Genomic DNA, 27,514 nt, shown 5'->3' with positions numbered 1-27,514 from the left:
GACACACCTCCATTGTGCACACTTTACCCTCTGGAGAGAGTGTCTGCAGCGTAACCAGCGGGTGCCGCGCGTGGTGTCAGGGCTGCCCGCGGGAACCGTGTTGCCGTGAGGGTCCGCACGCCCAGCACAGCTGAGCTTTCCTTCGTGCGGTTTCCACGGTGAATCTTTCACCCAGGTAGTGACAGGCTTTTCTAAACTAAGTACAAGATTAGATGACTAAGATCTACCATTTAGAAACATTGAATTTTTTCTCCTTTCTAAAATTTGTTTGATCACATTACACTGAATCCCTTATTGGAGGGAGGGAGGTGTTTTGGTTAACCAGTCCTTCACTTACTTGTAATCTGTTTCCTACCGAATCGAATGGCTCAGCCACGACCCACGTGGCGCTGCTATGCTTCAGGTTAACGTGCCTGCTTTTACGGATTTGTACACGTGGCTAGGAGTTTTGCGTTGCAAAAATTACATACATTGTATGTGGGTAAAATTTTGTATGCAGTAGCCTATCAAATTGTATCATAAAGTTTATTTTTTCTTTTATACATAAATCATTAAAAATAATCACATATTTTTTCTATGAGTGTATGGGTTGTGCAATTCAGTTCACACCTGGAAGAAATCTGTAAGCATTTGGGTTCTTTTGTTTTTGAATGTGCATTTTGTTTTCCTCCAAAGGGAGTTCAGGGAAGGGGCACTTGTTCCTTTTCCGTATCAGCGGAAGCTTTCTGAGACAGGTGAGCGTTCGTCAGACCGTCAGGCTGTCCGTAGAGTTGTGGACAGTCTCTGAGTGTGATTACAGATGAATCACATCTGAGCTATTTATTATGTTGATAAAATACACAGATGCGATTATGAAATGTTTTCTCTACTTTGGTTCCTAAGTTTTCAGGAAGTGCTGGAGTCATCAGAAATTTTAGTTTAAAAGTTGAGCTGACACTAACTTATATTCAAAGGAAATGGGTAAACCTTTGGAACAAATTATTCAAGACTAAAAAAGATGAAGTTTTCTACTTGGTGGTATTTGTGCCTTTTTTTAAAATAATGAATTTTAAAACAACGATGGCCGGCATCTGCAGAGAGAGATGCAGCCACTCAGAGCTGAGTGCGGGCCGGGTCTCGGGGGTCTGGCGCGCTGTCCAGCGTGCTGGCAGCGGCCCCTGACCATCACGGGACTCCTCGTCCAAGGTGCCCTGACCCGACTGGGCCTGACTGACCTTCCTGGAAAGACGGGCTGGCCCCGGGCGGCCCCGGCAGGGCTGCTCAGTGGGTGAGAGCGCTGTGGGTTCGATGCCTGGTCAGGGCGCCTCCGGGGATCAACCAGTGAGTGCGTGAACACGTGGAAGGACAAGTCAGTGTTTCTGTCCCCCCCCCCCCCCACCTTCCACTCTTCTCTCAAATCAATTTAAAAACAGGAGGATGGCCTGCCCTTTACCAGCTCTAGAATAAACAGCTCGCTGTCAGCGGTCGCAGGCCGAGGACGAGCCGTTTGCTCGCGCTTCCACCAGACCCGGCTGCAGAACGAGGCGGGAGCACAGGGCCTGGGCCCAGGTGTGCCCACCCACCCGTGGGGAAATCCCAGCAGCCGCGACTGGGCTTTGGGCTCCGGAGTCCCCGCCCACTCCCAGAGGCCCAGCGAGCAGGCCGCCCCGCCCATCCTACCTGCTGCGGAGGGGCCCCAGCCCCGCCCCGGAGCCTCGGGGCTGGGCTCTCGGTTTACCTCCGCCTGTGACGCACTTCCGCCCATAGGAGGGTTTCGTGTCTCTGCAACGGGCCTCCGGGAGGCGGAGTTTATGTGAGCCCTACGCCGTGCCTGGGCGGCCGGCCCGGAAGGTCCCCTCTCGCTGGTTCTGTGTCTTCATAAAGGGAGATTGGAAAGGACTTTTTTAAAAAAATGCAGCAAGAGAAAAGAAAATTAAATGGCTTTTTAAACTATAAAACGAATTCTAAAGTCCGTATTTAGAGCTGAGTTCCAAATTGTCAGCTTCTTAAGCTAAGCAAGTCCGTCTTTCAGGTGAAACAGCGTTCTCAGCTTTGTTTTTTTGTTTGTTTTTATCCTTTAATTCTTAGAGGGGAAGGGAGGGAGAAAGAGAGGGACAGAGACACCAGTGTGTGGTCGCCTCTCGCTCACCCCTACACAGGAGCCAGCCCGCAACCCGGGCACGTGCCCTGACTGGGAATTGAACCGGCGACCCTCGGGGTCTCAGGACTGCGCTCAGTCCGCTGAGCCGCACCCGCCAGCCACAACGGCTCTGTTTAGTGAGGCAGTGGGATGCGTGGGCAGGAGGCACTCAGAAGATAAGTGTGGTAAGTGCTGAATCATTCTGGGGTGAAGAGAAAGATTTTCAGAGGTCGCAGATGAAAAAGATGAACACTTGCTTTATAAAAATTAAAAAATTCTATATAGCCAAGCAGAAGCGAGCAAGTGAACGCCGCACCGGAAGAGGTATGTGCAACACCTCGAACAAAGAGACGAAGGATTTGTAACGAGGGAGGAAATGCAGCCCGTTGAGTGGCAGAGGGAAGCAGGTAGAAACCAGCATTCGACCTTATTACCGAGGAGAACGGGGCAGGGTTTGGGAAACCAGAAGGAGAGCGCCCCCTGCCCGTGAGCCCCGGCAGAGCGGCGGTGCAGCCCTCAGCGGGCGGAGGGACCCTTCCTTAAGCCTATGACCTCGGTGGAGAAGCCTGAACTTTCTGCCTGACTTTTTAAGCATTTGATTGAACCCACCCGGGGCCCACTCCATTGTTTGGTGTCAGAGAATGAGTGCCTCACTGGTTATAAATACCAAGGTCAGCCCTGGCTGGTGTGGCTCAGTGGATTGAGCTCGGGCTGCAAACCACAGGGTCGCCGGTTCGATTCCTAGTCAGGGCATATGCCTGGGTTTCAGGCCAGCTCCCCAGTAGGGGGTGCATGAGAGGCAACCACACTTGTATGTTTCTCTCCCTCTCTTTCTCTTCCTCCTTCCCTGTCTCTAAAAATGAATGAATGAATGAATGAATGAATAAATAAATAAAATCCTTAAAAATAAATGAATACTAGGATCAGTAACTGGCACGGAGGTGCCCTGTATGTAAGTATTGGCCGTTTGTCCGTCACAGTCCGGGAACTAAGCCATGAGCCCACGCTTTCTGATCGGCAGGCGTGAAGGGGATTAGTAACGCTCGGGGCGGGTGAGGGTGTGGTGTGCGTTGTTGGGTGGTTTGGAGGGTGTTTGGGAAGTGCTTCTCACTCTGGGAAACGGGACTGTTTTGCCAACAGAAGAGACACAGGAGCTGGGACGTGGCCGCTGTCCTCACATAAAGGTGGGTGGGGGGTGGGCCTGCCTCCGTGGCCAAAGACCAGCCGTGGGCGAGGAATACGGGGACGGGAGACTCTGGCTCTGGGTCCCCACTCTGACGGACGGTCCGGAGGCGCGTGGACGGCCTGGGAGCTGTCAGGGGAAGAGCGCTGGCAGAGGCTGGCCGACCGCTCCTCCGGAGGCTGGTGGGGCTGCCCCCCCATAAGGAATGGACCCCCCACTGCCCCAGGTCTTCACCCCACCCTGCTGCTCTGCCTCCACCACCCTGCCACCCCTCGTGTGGATGGGTGGGTGGGCACAGCGGCCACGCCCATGGCACTTTGAGGGCCCGTGAAAGTGTGCACTCTTAGGAGGAAAAAGCAAACTTTTATCTCAAAGGAAATGTTTTAGGGTGTAATATTAATATATTTATTTGCCTGTCTGCCAATGCAGTTGTGAAGTGCAATTTCCAATGCTTCCTGTGGAGGAAGGGCTCAGGTGACTGTGTGTTTGTCTGTCCCTGGGCAGGACCCACCTCGAAGGGGACCTCACGGTGCTCTGCCCCCGGGACCGGGGCAGCGGAGCCGAGCCCTAGTCCTTCTGGGGAGTGTCCCGTTCCCAGGGCTCAGGGCTCGGAAGGAAGGCGTCTTTGGGGCAGTTTCAGTACAAACCTTGGGATGCATTAAAAATAGAACTTCCAAATAAAACCCCACACCGGGGTTTGAAGCACTGAGCTTGCCCGGGCGGTGCACGTGCTCTTGGCGCCGGCAGCCGCGGCGCCCCCGCTGAGAGCCGCTCCCGCTGCCCATAAAACTGCGCGCCCTCCCGCCGCACCTGCCAAAACAGCCGTTTGTGGGATCCGAGTGAATTCTTGGGCCCCCCGCCAACGAACAAGGTCATGATTCATAACGAGCAAAGTGGTCCCTGGGCAAGTGGGACGGTGCTGGGGGGTCCCCTCACCGTCGGCCCCCAGGATGAGCCTGGCAGAGCCCACCCTGTGGGGGTCCTCAAGTCCACACTGCCCGCCCTGTGACCGCCCCCCGGGCCCCACCCCAGACTGGGCCTTCCCCCCCCACCCCCCCCAGGGGCCGGTGCCCGGGTCTCTGGCCGCAGCTGCTGGGACCACCAACCTCAACATCCAGGGATTTTTCCAGCCGTTACGTGAAAAGCAGTGGACACTGACAACTCATCACTAACTTTTTAAAAATCACATCTTACTGTTACCTATGCCCTGAGGTCATCCGTGTCTTGTGTCCGAGGGGGGGATCCTTCGTGCCCCGCCCAGCTCCTCCCCCGGTGAGGGGCAGCGCAGTCAGCTGTGGCCGGCGGGAGTGTTTACGCCCTGGAGGCTGGGAGAGGGCGTGGAGCAACGTCGCCCTGAGGGGCAAGAACTGAAAGCCGGGCATGGTGGCGAATAGCACAGAAAGCCGAGGGAATTCCTCCCAGGAGTCAAAAACGTCCGGCAGAGAAGCTGCTCACTGTGGACAAGCGAGCGGAGTCCCTGTGGCTCCCGCTCTCCTCTTGCTTGTCAAAGCAAGGGGCGGGCTGGCCGGGTCACCTGACCCGGCACTCAGAGCCGGCCCGGCGGGCGGCGAGGACCCGGGAGGGCAGCCGAGGCCGGCAAAGCTGGGAGAAGCCTGTGTGCATGCACGCGGCACAGAAAAGCGTTCTCCAGCGCATCCTGGGGGAAATGAAGCTACACATGTTCACATCACGATTATTTTCAAAGTACATTGTGTGTTGTGTCATTGAGAACACGGATGACCCACCTCCCCCGGACTGGGCAGGAGGCGCCCGCTGGGACAGGGGGTGCCCCCAGTGTCCTGGGGGGGGGTCTCAGCCTGCCCTGGAGAAGCCGGCCCTCCCCTTACGCCAGGGCAGCCCCCGGTGTCCCTGCCTCGTCACTGGGGCTTTGTCCTCCCCTCTAAGCCCGTCTCCTTCCCTAGAGGTGCTGTGGAGTGTCCCCGAGTCCCCAGGCCCCTGCAGAGGCAGGTGTGGGGCGGGGGGGGGGGGGGGCCCTGATTGCTCTCCAAGTGACTGCACCTGTCCCCCTCCCCGACACAACAGCCACTTGGGGCTATGGCTCCTTCATGCTCTGTTTTCTGGGATGGACACATTCAGGGGCTCCGGAGAGGGCCGGGTCCTCTCAGTGCAGTGGCTTCAGGGCATTGAGGTGCTAGGGGGTTTGCAGACCTGGAGTCTGCAGACTGGGGCAGGGGCAGGAGGAGGGCGGGGGAGGGGAGGGGAGGGGGCTGTGCCGCTGGGCAGGACTTGCCTCTAGGACTCGGGGCAGAGCCAGGCTGCCCCCCAAGTCCCTCCCGGGCGGCCCCCTCACCCCGGGGGGCAAAGGCGGCGGTCTCGGCCTCCCCCCAGAGCCCAGTGCCCTGTGGTTGGTCCTGACGGAGTGGACCCAACGGTGGGTCGAGGGGCTGGTGGTTTCTGATCCCCGGCCACCGGCAACTGCTGCGTGTCCTCAGGGACCTCCGTCGTTCCGGCTCCCGGTTCGCCGGCTCGTCCACCGAGAAAAGGGACCCGACACGGGAATAAATGTGGCTCACGGGGCCCTTCCCGGCTCAGCCGAGGTTTACACGCTCACCGAGGGTGTGCGTGGTTTCTCATCCCGAGGTCTTCCCGTGGTCTCGTCCACCGGCACGCACACACAGCACAGACACGCCGCACAGGCACGAGCTCTGCTCTCCCGCCACAACTCGCACAGGGCGTGCGAGGTCACTGGACGGGTGCCTCGTGTTGCTTCCGCAGCAAATGTCTTCTCGCTCCATAAGGGCTCCTGCTTCGGCCACTGAAGGCGCCCTGTCCCCCCCACCCCCACCGTGGCCCAGCACGCTGTCCCCTTCACGAGAGGCCCATAGAATTCATCTTCACAACTTACCGCTTTATGGGGCTTAACAAACGACATTGTGACAGTCATTGTCACCCCCCCCCTTTGTCGTGGTGAAATAGGCACGGCGGGAGATGCGTCGTTTTAACCAGCGTTCATTCAGTGCACAGCTCAGGGCCGCTGAGCCCACCCACCGTGCCTGGCACGCTTCCGTCCTCCCAAACTGAGCCTCTGTCCCCGAAACAGTCCCCGCACCCCCACCTGCAGCCCCAGGCCACCTCCGTTCTGGTTCTCAATGGTTCCGGCTGCTGTGGGCCCCTCCCACGCGCGGACTCACGCGGTGTCCGTCTCCCGGGCCTAGTTCAGCGCGGCGCCTTCGAGAGCCGTCCCCGCGGGGCGGGCGGCGGAACCGGCTTCCTTCCCACCCGGAGCGGAGCCGCACTGCCTTGTGGGCGTGGCCCGCGTCCGCGGGTGCGCTCCCCCGCCACGAGCCCGGGTCGCGCTCGCCTCCTGCCACCGCGGAGGACGCTGCTCGGGACAGGGCGCGCGCACAGCTCTGCGCGTCCCCGCGTTCCGTTCTTCCGTCCCTCCCAGCTGTGCACGAGGGTCCACGTTCCTGCCGCACGTTCCTGCCGCACGTGTTACCTTCGTGTTCCACGTCATTTCTCCTTAAATCCGTACTTTCTGGCGCTGGGGCAGCTTGAGAGGTCTGTGTGGCCCCTGCTCACGCCCCCTCCTCCTAGAGGCTTTCTCCTCGGGGCCCCTCACTCAGGGAGGGGGTGTCAAAGCCTCCGCCCCGCGAAGACTCGCTCCCTTCTCCTTGATGTGGGTTTCCACCCTTTGTCTTAAGATCTCTCTGAACCCTCGTATTTCAGTCGTGTCCCGTAAACCTGGGGTCTCCGAGCCGACCTGGAGAGTCCAGTCCCTGTGGATGTGTCGTCCTGTCGCCCTCAGTGACCCCGGGATCCCCGCTGTTTGCTTTCCTCAGACTCACTTTTTGAGGCCTTGTTTCGGAAAAAGAAAACATTTTTTCCTATTTTTCTTATTCTTTTTTTTTTTTTTTTTTTAGATTTGCCCGGTTTGGAAACAATGCATCATCCAGGGGTGTCGAACTCATGTTCACCGGGAGGGGCCCACGTCAGCCTCGCGGTTGCCTTCAAAGGGCCGAGCGTAATTTTAGGACGGTCTAAAAGTGACTGCTGCCCTGGATGGTGTAGCTCAGTGGATGGAGCTCGGGCTGCGAACCAAAGTGTCGCAGGTTCGATTCCCAGTCAGGGTACATGCCTGGGTTGCAGGCCACGGCCCCCAGCAACCGCACATTGATGTTTCTCTCTCTCTCTCTCTCTCTCTCTCCCTTCCCTCTCTAAAAAATAAATAAATAAAATCTTTTTAAAAAATGTGACTGCTCCTTATCTCTCGGACGCTCAGCGCGGCTGCCGGGCGGGATGAGACAAGGTGGGGGGCCGGGTTCAGCCCTTGGGCCCTGTGACTGCCCCCTGTGCCCTACCCAGTGGTTATTTTGGCAGCTGCCTTGGCGACTTCCATTCTGATGGTCACACAGTCTGAGATTTGTCCAAACCTCTACTTTCCTTTCAGCGATACAGCCCCCACAGCATGCTTTACTATCTGGTGCTGAGTCCTACCCCGGTTCTTCGCCTACGGCTTGCAGCTTGCCCTGTTGTTCAGGCAGCCAAGTCGCGTCCAAATTTACTCACGTGCTCAGCCACGCCTGCTCATTGCTGCCCCTGCCTCGGCCCTATCTGGGGTCCTTTCTTTCTTTCTAAACTTGGCCTCGCAGAAGCGGTTCCGAGGGACCCACGAGGCAGCCAGCGTGGCCCCCCCAGTCCCGAATGCCCCCCGAAGGTCGCTTGGGGGTGGTCTGCGGGGCGACCTGCCCTCACACTGCCTGCCGGTCTGTCAGTGGGAAGGGCTGCCGCCCTGCCCCCCGCATCCCTCCCCCCACTGCCCGGGGCCAGCGCCGCGCCACCGCCACCTCGGGGACCCCCACCCCTGTCTTCGCCGAGGGGCGCTGGGGCCGGGAGTACACTCAACAGACTTCCTCCAGGAAACGCGCGCCCTCCCACGGCCGCTCGCGCCGCGTTTATGGGCATTTCCCCAAGAAACACTTCTCTCTGGAAAAACACACCCACAGGACGTGATTAAAACCGCTCGGTGTGTGTGTTGGCCCGGGCGCCTCCTAAGTGCTTCGGCAAACGGGCCACCGGCGCGGGAGTGAAGGCCGGCTTTGTTCGCGGCTGGTAACAGCGATCTTTATTAAGTGTGACCCCGGGCATTCGGTTACCGCGCCTGTGCACGCAGGGGCGGCCTCTCCCCGGGCCCGGGGCCTGACCCCGGGGCGACCGCCGCTTCGCCACCACAGGGGGGTGGCCCTGCGTGCCGGGCCTGCGGGGGGGGGGGGGGGCGGGGGGGGGCACCGTCGCAACTCCCACCCAGGGCGCAACGGCGGGAGCTTTTCTGGCTTATGACCTTTGAGGAAATAAAGACATAAACTCATCTTGCCTTCAAACATCAGAAAAATGAATTTCTGGGGAAAAAGAAAGTTCCCAAGGCCACGTGCTTCCGGGCAGCGTGGCTCTGAGTGCCCAGGTGGCTGGGCCGTCTCCTCCCATCTTCTCCCTGCGCTCCTTCGGCCTGGGCCCTGGGGGCCCGTCCCGCCTGCTGGGGCCCTGGTGGCAGTGCCCAGCCCCATGGGCCCATCTGAGCACTTCCTGGGAGCCGTCTGTCTGTGGTCGGGCCGACAGGTGCCTGGTCCTGCCGCTGCTGAGCGGGGAGCGGGGAGGCCTGTGGCGAGGCCACAGGGAGGTCGCTGCCCCAGTGGCAGCTGCACACCGAGGCCAGTGGGTCTGGAGATGGATGAGACCTGGGGCCAGACTTTGAGCCCCTGGGTCCAGCCGTGGCTGAAGACCGCCCGTCCTGGACAGCCCGGTTCTACAGATATCTTAGAGGGCAGAACAGTTCCACTTCACCTGAGCATGGCGAGGTCCCGGTGCTGGTTGCTCGGCCAAACCTGGACCGTGCTGCCGGGAGGCTGCTTTGTAGATGGCATTGACCTCTGCAGGCCGGCAGCGCTAACCTGAGGCTCCTGCCCTAACCAGCTGGGCAGGCCCTGCCGGGTGGCTGAGGCCGCAGGGACATAAACAGCTCACCCCTCGGCTGCAGCGCAGACCCCCGTCCGTCCGGGCTGCCAGCCTGCTAGCAGGTTTTCCGACTCAAGACTGACATCAGCTCGTTGAGCTCTCCGGCTGGAGGTCAGACTCGCCCACCGTCCCAGGCACCCGGCCTCTTGGATGACGGCGTGCCCACTGCGTCAGGCAGAGAGCGCCAGGCAGACCTACTGGGCCACGGAACACGGGCGCGTGAGTTCCGTGAGCACCGGGAAACGGAAGGGAACCACGAGGCTCACTTCATCCTGCTGTCCGCGTTCTTGCTGTGGCCTGGCTCCCGGCCCGCAGCACCTGCGAGGGTGCCTGTGCGCACCTTGACTTCAACAAACTGTCGTTAAACGGAGGAAACGCGGACCCTCACCTGCGCCTTCCGCGAGGGTCAGTCTTCCTGCCGGGGTGGGGGGGAGGATCTGCCCTGGATGTCGATGTAAATGCGGGGTCTGCGAGGCACACTGGGTCCAGTGTCTGCTGCACACGCAGCCTGGAGTCCGGGCTGCATGCGGGGCCCCTGGGCCGGGGGAAGCCGGCCACGGCGGCCCGGAGACCCCAGCACGGGAACCGGGAGACTCACGGTGGAGGTGGCGGTGGGAGCTGACGGTCAGGCGGGGTGGGGGGCCAGGCCGGAGTCTCTGACTCAGTGGGAGCGGTGGCCGGTCACAGGGGCGGGAGCTCAGACAGGGGCGGGCGTGCACCGGGACAGGCAGGGGTGACCGCGGTGAGCTGAGAGGGGCGGCCAGAACAGCGGGGCGCTCAGGAGTCACGGAGGGAGGGAGCCGAGCTCAGGGGGGGCAGTGAGGGGCGAAGGAGGGGACAGGGGGAGACAGCAGCAGAGGGGACGGCCGAGGCCCTCACGTACGCCTGCAGGGGCTCGGGGTGGGCTCCTCTGTTTGGGGACCACTGCCCCACCCCCGCCCACCGGACCCCGGGCCACCCCTGCAGCCCGGACCAGGGCCAGTGCCCGCACGCGGGGCCGTCCAGTGACTCGGCCCGTCGGTGCAATTGCGAGCCCTGGCGACTCCGAGCAGAATCCAACTATCTGTGTGGCCAGAGTCGCCTTTCCAGGAAGGGGCACGTCTGCTGGGTCAGATAGGGCGGACGGCCCCCGGGCGGGGGGGGTCAGTGGGGGTGGCAGGCCTGCTACTGGAGACGGGTGGGGGCGGCGGGCGGGGAGGAGCTCGGTCGGTCCGGGCTGGGCTGTCGGACTGGAGAGGGGGGGCCTCCTGGGTTTGGACACAGGGGGTGCTGGGAGCGGGGGGTGGGGGAGGCTGGGGTGTTCGTCTCCTTGCAAAGGACCCAGCGCCCGGCTAAGGGACCCGGGGCGCTCCAGGCCGCTTCAGGAGCCGGAGTGGCAGAGACGGAGTGTGTTAACTGGCAGGAAAAACACACCTGGTGGTGAAGGGCGGGGCAGGGGCCAGGCCTGCAGGTGGGGCTACCCCAGGGGGCGGGGTTTTGAAACCGGGAGTCCTGCATGAACCTGCCACTTCCCTGTGATGCACAGATGCGGCGTCAGGCTCCCCGTCCTCTGAGTCCGAATGCCCGCCCCCACTCCCCAGTCACAGCGCACAGTAGGCACCCACACAGCGCACAGTAGGCCTCCCGGTGCCCGTGGGGCACACACAGAGGGCTCCGCACGCCAGGGCCGTCCTCGGCGGCCCCACAGGTCAGCCGCCCAGGCTGCACGCGTCCCGGCTCCAGCCGGGGTGGCTGCTGTGGGAGGCTTCTTGGGCCACTCGCCACTCGCCATCCTGGCTGTTGTCGCTGCTGCTCTCCCAGAGGGGCAGCAGGGGGAGGTGGCTTCCCGCCTGGGGAAGGGGGTGCAGGAGGGGGTGGCACTGGCCCCTGATTAGCTCCTGGCAGCCCCACTCAGCAGAGGGACGCCGACGCCCGTTTTGTTCTGAGGCTCTCTCACGCCTGGAGGCACGTGGCACCTTCCGAGGGGTGCGCGTCCTCTCAGCAACCCTGTGAGGCAGCGGTCACTGGGCCCATTTCACAGACGGGAGACAGAGGCCCGGAGGAGCTGCTCCCTGTCCGGGTCCCTCGGCCAGAGGGAGGGGCCTCTGGCCTGCCCCTTTCTCTGCCAGTACCAGCTCCCTGCCCGGGGCCGGGGTGGGGGTGGAGGGGGGAGGCTGTGCTGCTCCAAACGTTTCCAGGGCAAAGCCTGGAGCGCTGGCTGCCCTGGATTCATGGCCTCCCCGGGGTGGACCTGAATATTGGGGCCCCCCAGCTCCCTCTTGGGAGGCCAAGGCCAGAAGAGGAGCGGGATGGGGGGAAGGAGAGACCTCCCAAAGACAGGGGAGGCCAGAGGTGTCCTGGGAGGAGACGCCCCAAATGCAGAGGCCAGAGAGCTGCCTGCTTCTCGCCCTGCAGGGTGGCTGTCGGGGCCCGATCCCCAGGGCTGGGCTGTGGGGTCCACTGCTGGTGGCACCAGCGGCCCCGGCTCCGGGCCAGGCCCTCGCCTCACGCAGCCCAGGCCTCCCGCTGCCCCGCACACAGCGCTGTCTGCAGAAGGGGTCCCCGGCTCCCGGCCGCAGGGGGAGCCCTAGGCACCAGGGCTCCTGACGCCCTCCCAGACCCGAGCCAGAGAACGGCTGCTGAGCGTCGTTGCTGTAAAAGCTGTGTTTAATGAGCATCACTGCAGCTAAGCCTCCCGCACGGTGGGAGGTCGCCTTCGAGTAAATGCTTGGAAGAGGAATTTCTGATGAAGAATTGGGAGCATTTCATGCCAAGCTATGCTCCAGAAAGACTGGGCGAGGCTCCAAGGGGGGGGATGTTAGGGGATGTTGGGAGCTTTATTTTGGGGACACAGATGAGTGGGAGACACCTGAGTTGTCAGATGGCAGCAGGATTGGGGGGGACATTAAGGTGGGGGGAAGGGCTGGGGGGATTGGGCAAGTGTGAAGGTTCTGGTGGGACTTGGGGGGCAGAGGCCGCCCCCACTCTGCCTGAGGCGGCACTTGCCCTGTGTCTGTCCCGGCTGTGCCCTCCACAGCTGTGACGGCTCGGACACATGCCTGTGGGCTGCAGGTCACGTGATCGGAATGCCGCCCACCTGCAGTGCTCACTGGGCAGCCCGTGGTTGCTGGGTGTTTGGGGCTCACAGGGCCCAGAGGAGGTGGGAGCCTGGATAGGAGGTGAGGCTTGAGGGGAGACGCCGCAGGGTGGACTGGCCGGGGTTGGAGTCCCGTCTGTGCCACTGTGCAATCTGGGCACAGCCGGAGCCCCCTGACCTCGCAACAAGGTGGCGTTCGTGCCAAAATTCCAGCACCGGCTGCTGTGGAGGGCACTGCCCTGAGCCCACTGGGCACTTAGGAAGGGGGGTGTCATAGGCCCAGGGGAGCCTCAGGTTCTTCCCCAGCAGACAGGGTCCCTCAGGCTGCCTCAGAGCCAGGCATGGCGAGGTGACCCCTACTCAGGCCACGGGGCCCCCTCTGCGCAAAGGTGCTGAGGGCGACCCTCGCAGCTGTGGCTGGGGGCGGGTTCCCAGCCCGGCTGCATGTGAGAGTCACTGGGAGCCTCGGAGATCTCCGAGTCCAGGTCCAGGCTGCACCCCAGACCCTGCTCCAGCACCACGGGGCTGGGGGCATGGGGGGCGGCAGGCTCCCCTTTCTCGGTCGTGGTAATGCAGACACAGTAAACGGTACCGTCTGCCCTTTGTAAAGTGCACTGGTCCGTAGTGCTAAGTGCACTCACACGGTAGTGCGGCTGCACCCCTGAACTTGATCACCTCCACGGCCTGAAACTGTTCATTAAACAGTGACTCGCCCTGGCTGGTGCGGCTCAGCGGACTGAACATTGGCCTGTGAACCGAAAGGTTACGGGTTTGATTCCTGGTCAGGGCACGTGCCTGGGTTGCGGGTTCGGTCCCCAGCTGGGGGTGTGGGAGAGGCAACCAGTCAGTTTCTCTCACACATTTTGTTTCTCTTCCTCTCTCTAAAAATAAACACAATCTTAAAAAAAAAAATGCCTCGTTCCCACCCAGCCCGAGGCACCCACCCTTCTGTGAACTTGACTGTGTCAGGAACATCTGTGAACTTGTCCTTTTTGTGATGGGCTTCCTTTCACCCCGCGCAACGCCCTCAAGGGTCGCCCGTGTTGTAGCAGGGGTCAGAATGCCCTTCCTTTTCAAGGCTGAGTACTATTCCCCTGTGTGGACGCACCACATGTCTACCCAGCCTCTGTTGGGCACTGGAGGACATGCGTTTATTGATTCAGAGAGAGAGAGAGAGAGACAGAGACAGAGAGACAGACATTGATGCGGCAGTGACACCGCTCGGCTGCCTCCCCGTTGTCCCCTGGACCAGGGGTCGAACCTGCGACCTGGATATGTGCCCTGACTGGGAATCCAACCTGCAACCTTTTGGTGTGTGGGGACGATGCTCCAACCCTCTGAGCTGCCCGGCCAGGGCCAGGCTCCCCTGTTTTCAAAGTTCCCAGGAGTGTCTGTGTGCAGCTCTGGTGGGGGCCAGTGGGCTGGGCTACCCGGCCTCCCTGCAGGGTGGGACCGTCGGCCTCACCCTGGTCCTAGCGCCCAGGGTGCACCCTGCTGTTATCAGGTCCGAACAGCGATGCACCAAGCACCCTTTCCCCACCAACACCCAGCAGGGCCACCCAGGTCTACAGCTGGGGTGGTGCCACCCAGGGCGTCGGGCTGGTTCAGCTCTGGGACACCAGTTTCCTTCCCTTTGTGGCTCCCCTTCCTCCAGCCTGGTCTTGTTATTGCAACGCAAGATGGGCCAGCGAGTCACATGCACAGTTGTTGGGGGGTCTGGCCTCACACTGGTCAGGTCCCCCCTGCCCCCACCCCCGCCGTATCTCCCACTTCACCTCTCAAACTCAGAGCCGCTTTCCACCTGTCGCCCGCTTCCTCCCTGTCCATCCATCCCCCGGGGCCCCAGGCTCCTCCTCCTGCAGAAACCAGGCACGCTGTCTGGTTTGCGGGGGCGGGGGCGGGTGGTGGAAGGAGCCACGGGAACCGCTGCCCAAGCACCAACTCAGCATGCGCGGTTTAACAGCGGTTCGCGCAAAAGTTTGGGGGAGCGTTCGTCGAATACCCCATTCAAGAAGCCCCGCGCGGCGGGACCCCTCCAACACAGCCTGCTGAGGGGAACAGAGCTGGGAGTCCCGTAACTTCGAGTCCACGGCTGAGCGTGGACACGCAGAGCCCGGCCCGCGCTGTTGGCGCAGGCCTCCCCCCGCCCCAGTCGCTCCTGGGGACCAGCCACTTCGCCGGGACGACCTCCGGCTGGACTTTGGCCCCACAGACAGGCCCACGGCCCCGCCCACGGCCTCCGGGCAGGAGGCCACGCCCTCCCCGCGGGGGCGGGGACCGGCCTGACCAACCGGGGCTCCCAGGGCTGCGAGTCCGGCTCCGCCCCCGGCGGGCTTGTTTTCCTGCTGCCCCGGCCGCCCGGTGCCCAGGCCCCGCACCGCGGACCCACGGCGCGTCCGGCCCCTGCGCTCCCCCGCGCTCCCCCCGGGAAGCGAGGCGAGACGTGGCCGCGGAGCCCTGCGCGGCGCTGCGGGCGCGCGAGCGGGAGGGGCGCGCCCCCGGAAGTCGCTCCCCCGGCGCGACCCACCTGCCGCGGCGCCGGAAGTGGTCGCCGTCAGGCTGGTTCCGGCCGGCAGGGTGCTCTCGGGCCAGGGAGGCGGGCCGCGCACCGGCCGGAGGTTGGATCGCGCATGGCGGAGGGCGGCGGTCCCGACGGTCGGGCCGGCCCGGGGCCCGCAGGTAACGTGCGCGCCGCCGCCCGGGCGCGGGGGCGAGGGCCAGGCCCTGCTGCGTCCTCGTCCGGGGGTCGGTCGGGCCGGCCGCTGCGGTGACCCCGCTCCTCGGGCTCGCGGGAAGCCCTCGTGCCGGTTGCCGTTGCTAGGGAACCTGCGCTTTAACTGTCAGCCCGTTAGGACCCGACTGTAAACGTAGGACACATGCCACCTCCCGGCTCTGCGCGCGCCGGTCAGGAAAGCCCCAGAACCGGACCCTCGGGCGCGCGGGGGCCTCTAATCCACCTGCCCCCGCAGACGGCGATAGCGCCGTCAGTGACACAGCACGCCCGGCCCCGGCCCTGGCCCTGGCCCGGTCCACGGCCCCGCCGGCAGAGGCGGCGGCTCTGGCAATTTGTTCAGGCGGCTGTGACGCCCACCACCCAAAGTGGCCGTGAAACGTAGGGTCCCTCTCCGAAATGTCCCTGCCCCGCACGTGTGGATATGCAGGGGTCCAGCCTCGTTCCCTGGGGTTCAGATCGGCTCCGTCGGACCCTGCGGTGGGATCCCCGTGCCTCTTGTCTGGATTTGCCTGTGTCCCAACCACTTCTCTGTGCCCTGGGCCTTCCGCGCTCCTGGGTGTCTTTGGAGAGATACCCCTCCGAAGAGATTATTCGTCCTGCCTAATAAACCAAGAAGCTTGTTACTCTTAAGTGCACCTTGATTTAAGGGACGGTGTTGACTTGGAGACTCTGGCAGGTAGCACTTTGGAGCTCTCCTTCCCTCGGTCCAGCAGGTGGTCACCAGGGGCCCAGGCCTGGCTGGGCCTGGCTGCAGCTGGGACACCCCGGTGACCGAGCCAAAACCCCCTGCAACCTGGGGTTTGGTTGGTGCTGGCTCTGACCCCAGGGACAGCCAGGACCTTGGGGTCAGGGGTGTCATCTCACATGAGTGAGGGGTGGGATGAGGGGCGTTTGGCTGGAAAAAGGGGACGGACAGCTGTGTCTCCATCTGGAGTCCTGTGGAGGACAGGTGGGCGCCGCCCCAGCCCACGCGGGCACTGTCTTGTTACAAAGTGGGTGGCAGGCCCCGGGGTGGCCCCAGAGATGCCCCCCTGATGCTGACATGCCCGTGGGGTGGCCGCTGTCCCTGGAGAAGAAGCTGAGCAGCAAAACTCGGACTGCAGTGGCCCCTGGCCCGCAGCCAGCGAAGAGGGGCTGCCCCGGGGGGTGGGGTGGGGTGGCGTGAGGCCCAGGGAGGACAGGCGGACGCCGTGGCTCCCACTCACCTGTCCGTCTTCACCCTCCATGCTCTCAGTCTCCCCCCTCCTTGAACTTCCTCACGTCCTGGGGCGAGACTAGGGGGTGGCTGGAGCAGAGGCCTGGGTGGTGGCCCCACGGGTGCTGGATGCCAGCCTGCTGACCTGCAGGTCGGGGTGAGCGGCCCGTGTGTCCGTGAGCCCTGCAGCCTGGGGCCTCCTGTGTCCACCCCCGCCAGGCCTTTCCTGCTCACGGAGCCCTTGTTTGGCCGGGGTCGTCTGTATGGGAACGACTTCTTCTTGGGGTGGGGGGGGGTCGCTGCGGGTGGCGCCCCCTTCCGGCTGGTGTGGGCGTCCCCCCCCCCCCCCCGGAGCTGACAGGGGCGCCTCTCTCCAGCGCAGGTCCCAATCTGAAGGAGTGGCTGAGGGAGCAGTTCTGCGACCACCCGCTGGAGCGCTGCGAGGACACCCGGCTCCATGACGCCGCCTACGTGGGGGACCTGCAGACCCTCCGGAGCCTGCTGCAGGAGGAGGGCTACCGCAGGTGGGCCCCGCCCCGGCTGGGGGCAGGCTGCCCGGCCGTCGGGGGAGGCGTTCCCGTCTTAGGGGGCAGGGAGCGGGGGAGCCGAAGGAGCATGGTCAGACACGTCATTGCACACGGCCAGGTGGTGCGGCAGGATTGAGTTCAAGTCCACCGCTGTCCTTTGACCTTTATGTTTCCCGGTGGCCTCTGGTCTCTCTGGGTCGGCTTTCCTGATGGCACCGAGGCGGCACCACCATCCTCTCCGGTGGCGGACGGCCCCGGCCCTCTGAAGGGCTGTTGTGGCTCTGCGCCCCGAGAGCTGTGCACCTGGGTGCGGCTCCCTCGTCCCGGGGCCCCAGCCTCCCGGCGGGCCACACGTGACACCATCCATGCCGGACTCTCGTCTGGCTCCTCAGGTCCCCGGTCCTGTGCCTCCGAGGCCTGGGGGCGCCGTCCGCCACGCCACTCTACGCCACACCGGCGTGTGTGTGTGTGTGTGTGTGTGTGCGCGCACACGTGCCGGGGCTGTGGTGCTTGCTCCCTGTGCTGCCGGCCACCTGCCCAGTCCTCCAGTCCCTCCGGGGCGGCTCTGGCCCGTCCTTCCCCCCAGCGGAGCCTCGCTGCCCCTTCTCCCCGCCTGGGGCGCCAGGGAGCGCTCCAGTCCTCTCTCGTGGGTGCTTGCTGACGGCTCCAGTGTCAGACTGGAGCCCCGGCTGGATGCGAGGCTCCGCCCCCAGGACGGCACCCTGCTCCCCTGTCTCCCTGTTTCCCCCTGTGGGTGGTCCCCAGGGGGGTTTCTTTCCTTTCCTCCTCTTTTCTTTCTCAGATTTTATTTATTTTTAGAGAGAGGAAGGGAAGGGGAGAAAGAGAAACATCAACGTATGGCTGCCTCTTGCGCGCCCCCTACTGGGGGCCTGGCCCGCAACCCAGGCATGTGCCCTGACTGGGAGTCCAACTGGCGACCCTTTGGTTGGCAGGCTGGTGCTCAATCCACTGAGGCAGGCCAGCCAGGGCAGGGTTTCTTTCTTGTAGAACGGGCCCTTAAGTGCCGTCCTGCCACGTGCCCGGCCCCGCAGGGGGAGGGCATGCAGCAGAGCACCCTTGGGAGTGTGGTCGCCAGCGAGAGGCCCCGCCTGCCCCAGGACAGGGGCTGGGAGGCGGAGGGCAGGGGCCTCCCGCCGGCGCCTGGGCACCAGCCACCCTCAGTGCCAGCCGCCCTGTGCTCTCTCCCAGCCGCATCAACGAGAAGTCCGTCTGGTGCTGCGGCTGGCTGCCCTGCACCCCGCTGCGCATCGCAGCCACCGCCGGCCACGGGAACTGCGTGGACTTCCTGATCCGGAAGGGGGCCGAGGTGGACCTGGTGGACGTGAAGGGGCAGACGGCCCTGTACGTGGCCGTGGTGAACGGGCACCTGGAGAGCACCCAGATCCTCCTGGAGGCCGGCGCCGACCCCAACGGCAGCCGGCACCACCGCAGCACCCCCGTCTACCACGCCTCTCGCGTGGGCAGGGCCGACATCCTGCAGGCCCTCATCAGGTTGGTGCCGCCAGGCCGGGGGCCCCCGAGGTCCTGGGGGGTGTCCTCCGGGGGTGGGGGTGGGGGCGGGGGCGTCACCCGGGCCCGGCTCCTTGCAGCCTGCGCTGCTCTTTCCCTCCCCCGTCGCACTCGTCAGGGGTTTGTCTGTCTTCCTAGTCGCCTAAAGGAGCTGCTGCTCCGGGTTTTCAGTTCTCGTGTTACTTCTACTGACTAGTTGCCACTTCTTTCTCTGGTTTAAAAACATTCTCCTTTATTTTCTTGATTTTCATAACTTTCGAGTCACATGCTCACTCGTTGTTTTCGGGATTAACGGTGCGAATGCTCGAGGCTGTGAACCCCCTTTGTTTGCGGCTCTGTGTTTGGGCTCCAGTTTAGCTCATAAAAGTTCTTGCTTATTGGTCTTCATCAGAACAAGAGGTTTTGTTGAGCGAAGCACCGCTCGGTTTCCTGGAGGCCCCTGATAGTCTCCTGCTGCTGGCTGTGACCTTCCGGGCCGGAGGAGTGCCCTGGGGCCCGCCTTTGTTGCTGGACCGTGGGGTGGGGTTCGAGGGCAGGGCCCTGGCGTCCCCTGCCCAGCCCAGAACGCGGGTTTGAAACTGGGTCCCGAGACTGTGCTTGTCCCGCCAGAGGCTCTGTGTCTGCCTGGCCGTGAAGCCGGCTTCCGGGAAGGTGAGCGGGGGGACGTGGCTGTCCTGTCGGCGGGTGACAGTGACAGAGGGAGGGCCTCTGGCCAGGCAGCCTGAGCCCCGTGCATCTGCATCCGCCTCATGGGGAATGCAGGCCGTCGCTGGCTGGGCGCGTTGGGGCGGGTCAGTCTGTGAGATCGCACCTTGGTCCCAGAAACCCCCGGGCTCCTGGGGCGCCTCGGTCCGCTTGCCGCGTGCAGCCGCTGTGCACGGGGTCGGGTGTGCCCTTCAGAGGGCACACGGCGTCCTTCCGGAGGACAGTCCTTCCGGAGGACAGCCATCGAGGCCTGGGTACCCTCCCCCTGTAGAGGCCCAGCGAGGCCCTGCGCGCCGCTCTGTCGGGAGGTGTGGGGTCCCCATGGGGGCAGCTGCCTGGTGGGGGAGGGGGAGCAGCACAAACGCCCTGCCCGCCCGCTCCCCCCCACCCCCCCACCCCGCAGGGCCCCGTCCGTGGGCGGAGCCGCTCGCTGCGCAGAGCTGCCCTCTCGCTCCTCCCACGTTTTTGACCGTGGGGTCCGCAAGGAAACCTCCTTTTGTCTCCTGTGAGCTCCCTGACAGGTGCTGCTCGGGTCTTAAGAGAAGGTGAGGGCAGTACTTCCCCGCGTGGGAATGCCGCGTTGATTTCCCGAGGTTTCCCGGGGCTCCTTGCCAGGGATATGAAAACGGGGGGTTTTGGAAAGTCTTCAGGGTGAGAATGAGCTGCATCGCATCCAGTGTGGTTTTGTGAGTGGATGCGGGGCTGTCACGCTGCCCAGAATCGCAGACGCTTTGGAAGACGGGCCCCTTGGAACGAGGGGAACGGCTGGTGCTCGGAACCCAGCGCTCCCTCCCGAGACCGGCCGGGCGTGGGAAGGAAAACAAGTCTCTGCCGGTTCGGTGTGCGTTCCAGAACGTTCCTCGTCCCTCCTGGATGCCTCTGAGGCTGATGCTGGCGTCTGGGTGTCGGGTGGTGCCCACGGTGGCGTTGGTGGCGGGCTGGTGGTCCCGTGAGCACCCAGGTCTGGGGGCGGCCTCTGTCCCCACCTGTGCGGCCCCGAGCGGCAGCGCCAGCTTCCCGGGACACGTGGAACCCCGGGCGCCGGTCCACCGAGCCGCACCAGCCGGGGCTGACCCCGTGTCCCTTTACTGACCCTCTCCTTGCTGGCTGGTTGTGTTTTCGTTGGTGGTTGAGGGTTTTCCAGGCACAGCCACAGCCTCTGAAAACAGGAAGTTTCACCTCTTTCGTTGCCTTCTCAATCAGCCAATTGTCTCATTGCGCTAACAGTTGCTTTATTTAAAACCCCTTTAAAAACAGCGAGTCAGCAGGGGGTGGGGGGTGTTGCTCCCGGCTTAGCGGGAGAGCCCGGGGGTGCCCGTCGGGCTAGGTGCCCACTTCCGGGTTGAGGACGCGTTTTTATTTCGTGTCTCGGAGACGCCTGTCACCTGCTCCTTTTCTGAGCGTTTTTAAACGAGCGCGAGCACTGGGTTCCGTCACACGCCTGCGTTCGAGATCCTCAGACCCCTGCCTGCAACCGGGGGGGGGGGGGGGGGGCGGGGCGCTCGCAGAGTCCCTGGTGTCGGGGCGGCCCCTCCATTCCCGCAGTGGCCCCGGGGGTGGGGGCTGGGCACGCCCCCAGGGACTGGGTTCTCGCTGCTGACGTTCCGTGGGGGGCCGAGTGGGTGTGCTGAAGTGCAGTTGGTCGGTCGTTTTTCCTTATGGTGTGTGTGGCCTCCGTCGGGTTTTGGGGTTGCTGGTCTGGCGATCTCGTGAGATGGATTTGGAGGTTTTCCTTCCAGGAGTCTCGGTGGCGCGGGGCGTCGGGTCCGGAAGGGTCTGGGAGAGCCCCTCCCGGGCTCCGCGCGTGGGCCGCGGGTCCCGACCCCTGCTGCCTGCCGGCTGGACGGCCTGCCGCGCTCCGCGGGTCCCCTTCCAGGCCTGACCGCTAACCCTGTGCCCCCGCAGGTACGGCGCGGACGTGGACATCAACCACCACGTGGTCCCCGACATCCGGCCCCCCTTCTCCCGGCGCCTCACCTCCCTGGTGGTCTGCCCCCTGTACATCAGCGCGGCCTACCACAACCTGCAGTGCTTCCGGCTGCTGCTGCAGGCCGGCGCTGACCCCGACTTCAACTGCAGCGGGCCCGTCAGCACGCAGGGCTTCCCCCGGGGCGCGCCCGGCTGCGTCATGGACGCCGTCCTGCGGCACGGCTGCGAGGCGGCCTTCGTGCGGCTGCTCGTGGACTTCGGGGCCGACCTGAGCCTGGTGCGGTGGGAGTCCCTGGGCCCGGAGGCCCGGGGCCGGAGGAAGGTGGACCCGGAGGCCCTGCAGCTCTTCAAAGAGGCCAGAAGTAAGCGCCCGCGCCCGGTCCGGGTCAGTGCGTGAGCCGCGCCGCGGCCATGTAGAAACCCCCTGGTCGGAATCCACAGTTGGGGTCCCCCGGAGTTTTCCAGAATGGTCTTCCGGTTCTCTCTGGGAACTCCTGGGTGCCAGCGGTCGGTGCCAGGAAGTGGGTGAGAGCGCGTGCCCTCCAGGCTCCTGAAGTCACCCCTCTTTGCTCTGCGTCGTGGCCCCCAGTTCTTCCACTTTGGCGTGATTTCTGAGTGTTTGCCTGAAGCAAGCCGCAAGCCCACTCTCCAGGGTCCCACGGTCCTCCCCTCGGCCCGGGACTGGGTGGGAGGCCGCTCCCCCTGAGAGAGCCCGCAGTCTGCCCGCGTGCACGCAGAGAGTTCACGTGTGCCAGGCAGCGAGGCTGCAGCCGTGAGGCCGGTCCTGGCGGAGGCTCCCTCTCTGACCCACACCTCTGTGTCCCCTCTGTGCTGCCCGCGCGGCCTGGCGCCGTCTGAGCGGACGGACGCTCCCGGCCCCTCCCGGCCCCTCCTGCAGGACGTGGTCGGGGTGCCCCCTGGCTCACTGCCCTCGAGCAGCCAGTGGCCCGGCAGCCAGTGGCCACCTCCCCTGGAGGCCCTGGCCGGTGGGCAGTCGGAGCGGAGCCGCTGGGGTTGGGCTGCCCGGGCTCACGCCGGCCTCGGGAGGCAGTGACGCGGTGCGGCCGGGCTGCCTGGAGCGAGGTCGGTGGACTGCCCTCCTCACGTGGTGTTCGGCGCTGAGCAGAGCACCCTCCCCGGGCAGAGGAGCGCTGGTGGGCTGGGAGCCATCCATGGCTGGTGCTCCTCTGCCCGGGGAGGGACACGGGCGAGGAGACGCCATCACTGTGAGCCGGTGCCCCGGGCAGGGAGGGTCCACCGCGGGGCTCACGCTCCGCGCTCTGAACCCAGGGACGGTCACGGTCATGGCCATGGCCGGGCTGGGGTCTTCAGAGTCAGGAGGGGAACTAACCCCCCCCTCTGTCTCCCCTCTCCCCTGGTGTCCAGGTGTCCCCAGGGCCTTGCTGAACCTGTGCCGCGTGGCCGTGAGGAGAGCGCTCGGCAAGCACCGGCTGCACCGGATCCCCTCGCTGCCGCTGCCGGCCCCCATCAAGAAGTTCCTGCTGTACGAGTAGGGGGCCGGGGACGGCCGGGGGCGGCGGGGGTGGTCTGCCGAGAAGTCGGCCCGAGTTCCGCCCCTCGAGCCGCGCCTTGCGCCGACTCGGTCTCCCCGGGCTCTCGGCGGGGCCGGCGGCCCCATCCCTGTGCTGTGACCCCCTCGGGAATCTCCAGCCAGGGCTACGTCCCCCCCGAGTGTCCGTCTCGGGCCTCCATGTCTTGGGTTCCCGAGGCCGCGAGTGAGCGAGGGGGTGCAGGCCGCGCCGGAGGCGGCCCTCACCACGGGGGAGACCCCGCCCCTCCCAGAGCCACGCTTCCGTTGCGTCTTCACTTCCTGGCCGATGGTTCGGTTCCACCTCCTGACGCCGAGTGGAGAGGCGGTTCTTGGTAAAAAAGGGTAGACTGCTCAGAAATATGTTTCACGGACTGGCCAGTTTTTCCCGTGCGCCTGGGTGGACCTGAGTCGTCTGCCACACGCGCACCCTTCCCTGCCGGGCCCGCGCTCCCCCCTACCCCCGGGGGCGGGTGGTCCTGTCCCCTCCAGCCCAGGGCGGGTTCCAGGCCCCACGTCCCCAGTGGTGCCTGCGTCTGTTCACAACCAGGAGGGGGCGCTCCGGGTTCCCCAGGGCTGTGCCCGACCTGGTGCCGACTCTGCTCAGCCTCGAGCCCACAGGGCCCCGGTCCGCTGCCGCTTCCCCCTGGGGGCCGGGCCGCGCTCGCCCGCCCGCCCAGCCCAGGCTGCCCAGACGCGGTCACTGCCAGTCCCTGCTGTGGGGGGTGGCCGCAGCCGGCCTCTCAGTCAGTCCCTGCACGTGGCGCGGACACCACGTGCCCAGCTGTCACTGGCCCGTGTCCGGTGGACCAAACACCTGTGGTTGCCAGTTGCTCGTCCTTTTTGGGCCCGATGTCTTGGTAGTTGCCCCAGGAACCTAGGAAAGTGGGTGGCGGTGGGGGCGGGTCTTCCCCTGGCCTGTCAGGGGCGGGGGCAGGGAGAGAGCGGGCAGTCGTCACCTGTCATCCAGGGCTGTGGGCGGGGCTCCCTCGCACCTGGGCTGAGCAGCCAGGCGTGGGCTGCCCCTCCGGGTGCCGCTGTTGCCAGGGAAACCCCATCTGGCGATCTGAGGCCTCGGGGCCGTAGTGTGGACCCGAGGTGACCCTGACCCTCAGTGGTGACCTCGACCCTCAGCGGTGTGGGGAGGTGGGCGGGCGGGTGTCCCACCTGTGCGTGGTCGTCGGTGGTGAGGGGGCATCGTCTGTGACAGTCGCACCGAGGACTTGGGCTCCTTCATCCTCGGTGTCGCCGTGGGCTCTGCCGGCCAGACCGGCAGGGCCTGGCCCTGGCCCGGGGCCCGTGGGTGGAAGCCCACCACTGCCTGTGCCATGGGCGGGTTTAGAGCCGGGGGCGGGGCTGCCGTGCGTGGGCTCTCAGGGGCGCCCTCCGTGGTGCGGAGGGGACGCAGCCGACGCTGTCAGCAGACATGGCTGAGGTCAGGCTGTGCGTGGCTCCTGAGGGAGGGACAGGGGCCTTGTGGGCTGCGCTCGGGTCCGGTCCGGCCGAGCCAGGAGGGTCTGGTGGGGGAGAGGCCCTGCGTGGGGGGGGGGAGGCGCTGGAGGAGAAGGCTGTTTCATTCCAGCCGCAGGGGCCACAGCAGTGGCTCCGGCTGGGCCGGGGCCTGGGTGTGTTCTTGGGGGACCGGAGGAAGCTGGGCGGGGGCTGGGCAGGGACTGTGGGCAGGCGGCCTCGTCTGGGTGTCCGCAGGGGCCGTGGGGAGGTTGGAGTGTCCGAGGGTGGACGCGGCCACTGGGTGGGCCCCACGTCGTCGGCGCTAGGTGGGGGAGGGCTCGGGGCCTCCTGGGGGGCTGCGGGGGGCTGCGGCAGCAGGCACGGTCGCCTGTCGAGCTTCTCCGGTTCTGGGCCCCTCCCTGCGGCCCGCCGCCCACGCCCTCCCGGGAGAGCCTGGTGTCGACCGCCCTGCGCCCACATCTGCCCGCCCGGCCTGCCTGCGGCCTGCCTGCCAAGGACGGCGCCTCCCCAGCCCTCCCTGGCGGAGGGCGGCTCTGCTCTCGGACTTTCTGGACAGCAGCCCCTGGGGACGCTGCCCACCCGGGAGCCCCAGGTGGGCGACTCGGCCCCCAGGCTGCTCGGGGGCTGGGTCCTCGGTGCGCCCACTGCAGAGCGCAGGCGGCTCCCTCCGTGCCGTTTTCTCCAGGACCCCGGCCGCGCTGAGTGAGGCCCAGCCCGGTGGGAGCCTCACAGCTGCCAGCGGGAGTCTGAAGACGGAGTTTCCAGGGGCCGGAGTTTCCAGGGGCCGGCGGCGGAAGCTTCCCTCTCTCTCTCGTGTTCGAGGGCAGGCTGCAGGGCAGCAGCGGGGGCTCTCCCGCAGAGCACCGTACAGGAGCGCGTGCCTGATGCCTGGGGGGGGGGCCCTCAGCCCCACTCGGCGAGGGGGCGTGGCTGGGCTCGCTGAGGCTGCGCCAGGGGGCCCAGGACCAGTGGGAAGGGACTCTGCTCTCAGGCGTGTCCCGGCCGTCAGACACAGTCCCGAGCTCGGGCCCCGGCCGCTGTGGACAGACGGGCCGGGCCGGGCCGGGGCCGCGCTGCTGAGAACTCGGCTCCGGCTCCCTGGGTGCGGTTTGGACTGCAGACCTGTCCGTGCTGCGTGTGCGTGCCTTTCCCCTGTTTATCACACGTTTGTGTATCTGTCTGTTTGTTTATCTGTGCCCGCTCCGTCCCGGGCAGGGGGCCGAGGCTGCGGCCCCGTCTGACGCCTGCTGCGCCGTGGAGAGTGTGCACTCGCCATCGGGGGCTTTCGGGAAGGAGGGCGGTGGGCGACGTCCTGACGCCGCGTGTGACCGTGACCCGGCCCCTTGAGTGGACCGGCCGGGAGCGCGCAGGAGCGGGGCGGACGGTCTCCCCTGTGCTGCTGTGACTCCAATAAACGCTGTCCCCCCGGGACCTCTCCCGCTGCCTTCATTCCGTGCAGTTCCCGGGCGCTCCGTCTCACGCAGCCGGTCGCGTGGGATGTCCCTGTCCGCGGTTCAGGTGGGAGCCTCGGTGCTCCGGGCAGCTCCCGACGACCCGGGGAGCAGGTCTCGTCTGACACAGGCGCCTCGCCTGCTCTGGGGGCACCGGCGCCCTGGGGAGGCACCTGGAAGGCCGCACGGAGGTCAGCGGCCGGGGGGGGGCCCGTTGGGCACAGTGGGGCTCTGGTCTGCAGCGGGTTCGCCCCTCCCAGGGTTCAAGACCCACACTTCCTAGCCGGGCCGCTGCCCCTGCTGCGCCCTGTGGGGCGGGAGGCGGGGGGCTCTGGGGTGGACCAGGGTGGACGAGCTAAATAAAGACGTTTGCTCCTTTCCCAGTGGCTCCCAGCCCGTCTCTGTGCCTGCTGTCTCAGGCGTCTCCTTCATTCCCCCTCCCCCCGCCGGCCACTGGGAAGGTGGCCCCCCTGCCTCGGTGGCCCTGGTGTGGGGGCGGCGACGCCATCTTGGCTCCCGTGCCACCTGTCCCCGTCGTGACGGCCGAACCCACGTGGCCGTCGCCTCCCGCCTCCACACAGGCAGGTGGGGCTGCTGCCCTGGCTCTCCCCTGGAGCCCCACGAAGACTCGGGGGGTTCTCGTGTGAAAAGTGTGAGTCCTAGTGCCCTGGCTGGCGTAGCTCAGTGGATTGAGCGTGGGCTGCGAACCAAAGTGTCGCAGGTTCGATTCCCAGTCAGGGCACATGCCTGGGTTGCAGGCCATGACCTCCAGCAACTGCACATTGATGTTTCTCTCTCTCTTCCTTCTCTAAAAATAAATAAATAAAATCTTTAAAAAGAAAAACACGTGAGCCCACTGGGGTGACCGTTGAAGAGCATAGTCTTGGAACCTCCCAAGGAGACAGGTGAACGGGAGCAACTCAGTCCCCGAGGAGGCGTCGCCATGGGGGGAGGCGAGAGGGCAGAGGGAGCGATGTTGGCCCCCAGCTCCGAGGGTCGGGGGGCAGGGGGGTGTCTGGGGCCCTGTGAGCGGTGGGGGCTCAGGGAAGCGGGAGGAGGGCCTGAGGGACGGGTGCTGGGGGACGCCCTGCTCCACGCTGGGGGCAGCCGAGTGGGGGCAGGCAGGGGGGCCCGCTCACCTGTGGCCGGCCGGAGACCCTGCTGTGGAGCCCACACCCCGGGCGGGTCACGGTCATCTGCTCTGGGTCCTGCGTCCCTCACGTGCAGATGGGGCGGGGGAGGGCTGGCCCCGCTCCCTGCGCAGCCTCCCCCTATCATCTGGGATGGCCGCAGTCAGCCGAGGGGCTGCTCCCAGGGGGCAGGACACCGGGCTCAGTCTGGAGGGAGCCTGGGGGGGGGGGGCGTGTGGGAGTTGGGTGCAGCTGTGACGAGGAGGGGGACAGAAGGGCGGCCTCGGGGTCAGCAGTCACAGGTCGCTGCCCGGGTGTCTGGCTTGACTCTAAAACGACCCGTGTGTCCCCCCCAAAGGCAGTCCGTGTCTGCCGTGGGCCCCACCCCTGCCCGTGTGTGGTCCTGCGTTACGGCGGCCCCAGGGGACAGGGACAATCCCACGAGTGTGTCACCTGCCGCTGCCCTCAGTGCCTGGCAAATAGGGTGGACCTGGCCCATCCCCCTGGGACCTCCAGCCTGGCCACCTGCAGAGACGAGGAGACCAGCGGGGACGTCTCCCTGGCCGTCACATGGGCCCCGGAGTGGCCAGGCCAGGCCGAATGCCCACACGGGTTCCAGCCAGCTCGGCGGTGTGTCCTGGGGCCTGTGGCCCTCGTGAGGGGGACGGTCCAGAAAACCCGGGGTGGGGGAGGGTGGACAGAAGGCTGGCCGTGGTGGGGTGAGAGGGCACGGTTTAAGGTCCAGGTTTAGTGACGACAGTGTCCTGGCCGTGGTCTGAATGACCTTCCTGGTGGAGCACTGCCCCTGGGACCCCTCAGGGGCCGGCTCACCCTCAGGGCCAGGTCACCTTGCAGGGCCCCGGGCGCTGAGCCGTTCCTGACCCGCTCAGTCCCGAGTCCTTCCCTCTGCTGAGCCCCGCCTTCCGCCTGCAGGGGCAGG

At 65.2% G+C, this 27,514-nt stretch overlaps 1 protein-coding gene across 2 annotated transcripts; it reads left to right on the top strand.

The window, feature by feature from the left end:
- The first annotated feature begins 14,844 nt into the window (after positions 1–14,844).
- ASB1 (ankyrin repeat and SOCS box containing 1) lies at positions 14,845–22,655 on the top strand. Of its 2 annotated transcripts, XM_028509681.2 has the most exons (5): positions 14,845–15,030; positions 16,663–16,804; positions 18,017–18,319; positions 20,948–21,333; positions 22,358–22,647. In XM_028509681.2, exons 1-5 carry the CDS (start codon positions 14,982–14,984, stop codon positions 22,483–22,485), a joined length of 1,008 nt encoding a protein of 335 aa, XP_028365482.1. In that variant the 5' UTR covers positions 14,845–14,981; the 3' UTR covers positions 22,486–22,647. The 2 variants fall into 2 exon arrangements, with proteins under 2 accessions (XP_028365482.1, XP_028365483.1); XM_028509682.2 differs by lacking the exon at positions 18,017–18,319 and having other exon boundaries at positions 22,358–22,655.
- Positions 22,656–27,514: the final 4,859 nt, after the last annotated feature.

This window comes from Phyllostomus discolor, chromosome 4 (genome assembly GCF_004126475.2).
Source record: "Phyllostomus discolor isolate MPI-MPIP mPhyDis1 chromosome 4, mPhyDis1.pri.v3, whole genome shotgun sequence".
NCBI lineage: Eukaryota > Metazoa > Chordata > Mammalia > Chiroptera > Phyllostomidae > Phyllostomus > Phyllostomus discolor.
This window is presented reverse-complemented; position numbering and strand designations above follow the sequence as displayed.

Excerpts from the sequence above, each read along its gene's own strand:
- ASB1 (XM_028509681.2), top strand. The coding sequence starts at position 14,982 with ATGGCGGAGGGCGGCGGTCCCGACGGTCGGGCCGGCCCGGGGCCCGCA. Across the intron at positions 15,031-16,662 it reads GGCCGGCCCGGGGCCCGCAG|GTCCCAATCTGAAGGAGTGG; the intron begins GTAACGTGCGCG and ends TCTCCAGCGCAG. Across the intron at positions 16,805-18,016 it reads CAGGAGGAGGGCTACCGCAG|CCGCATCAACGAGAAGTCCG; the intron begins GTGGGCCCCGCC and ends GCTCTCTCCCAG.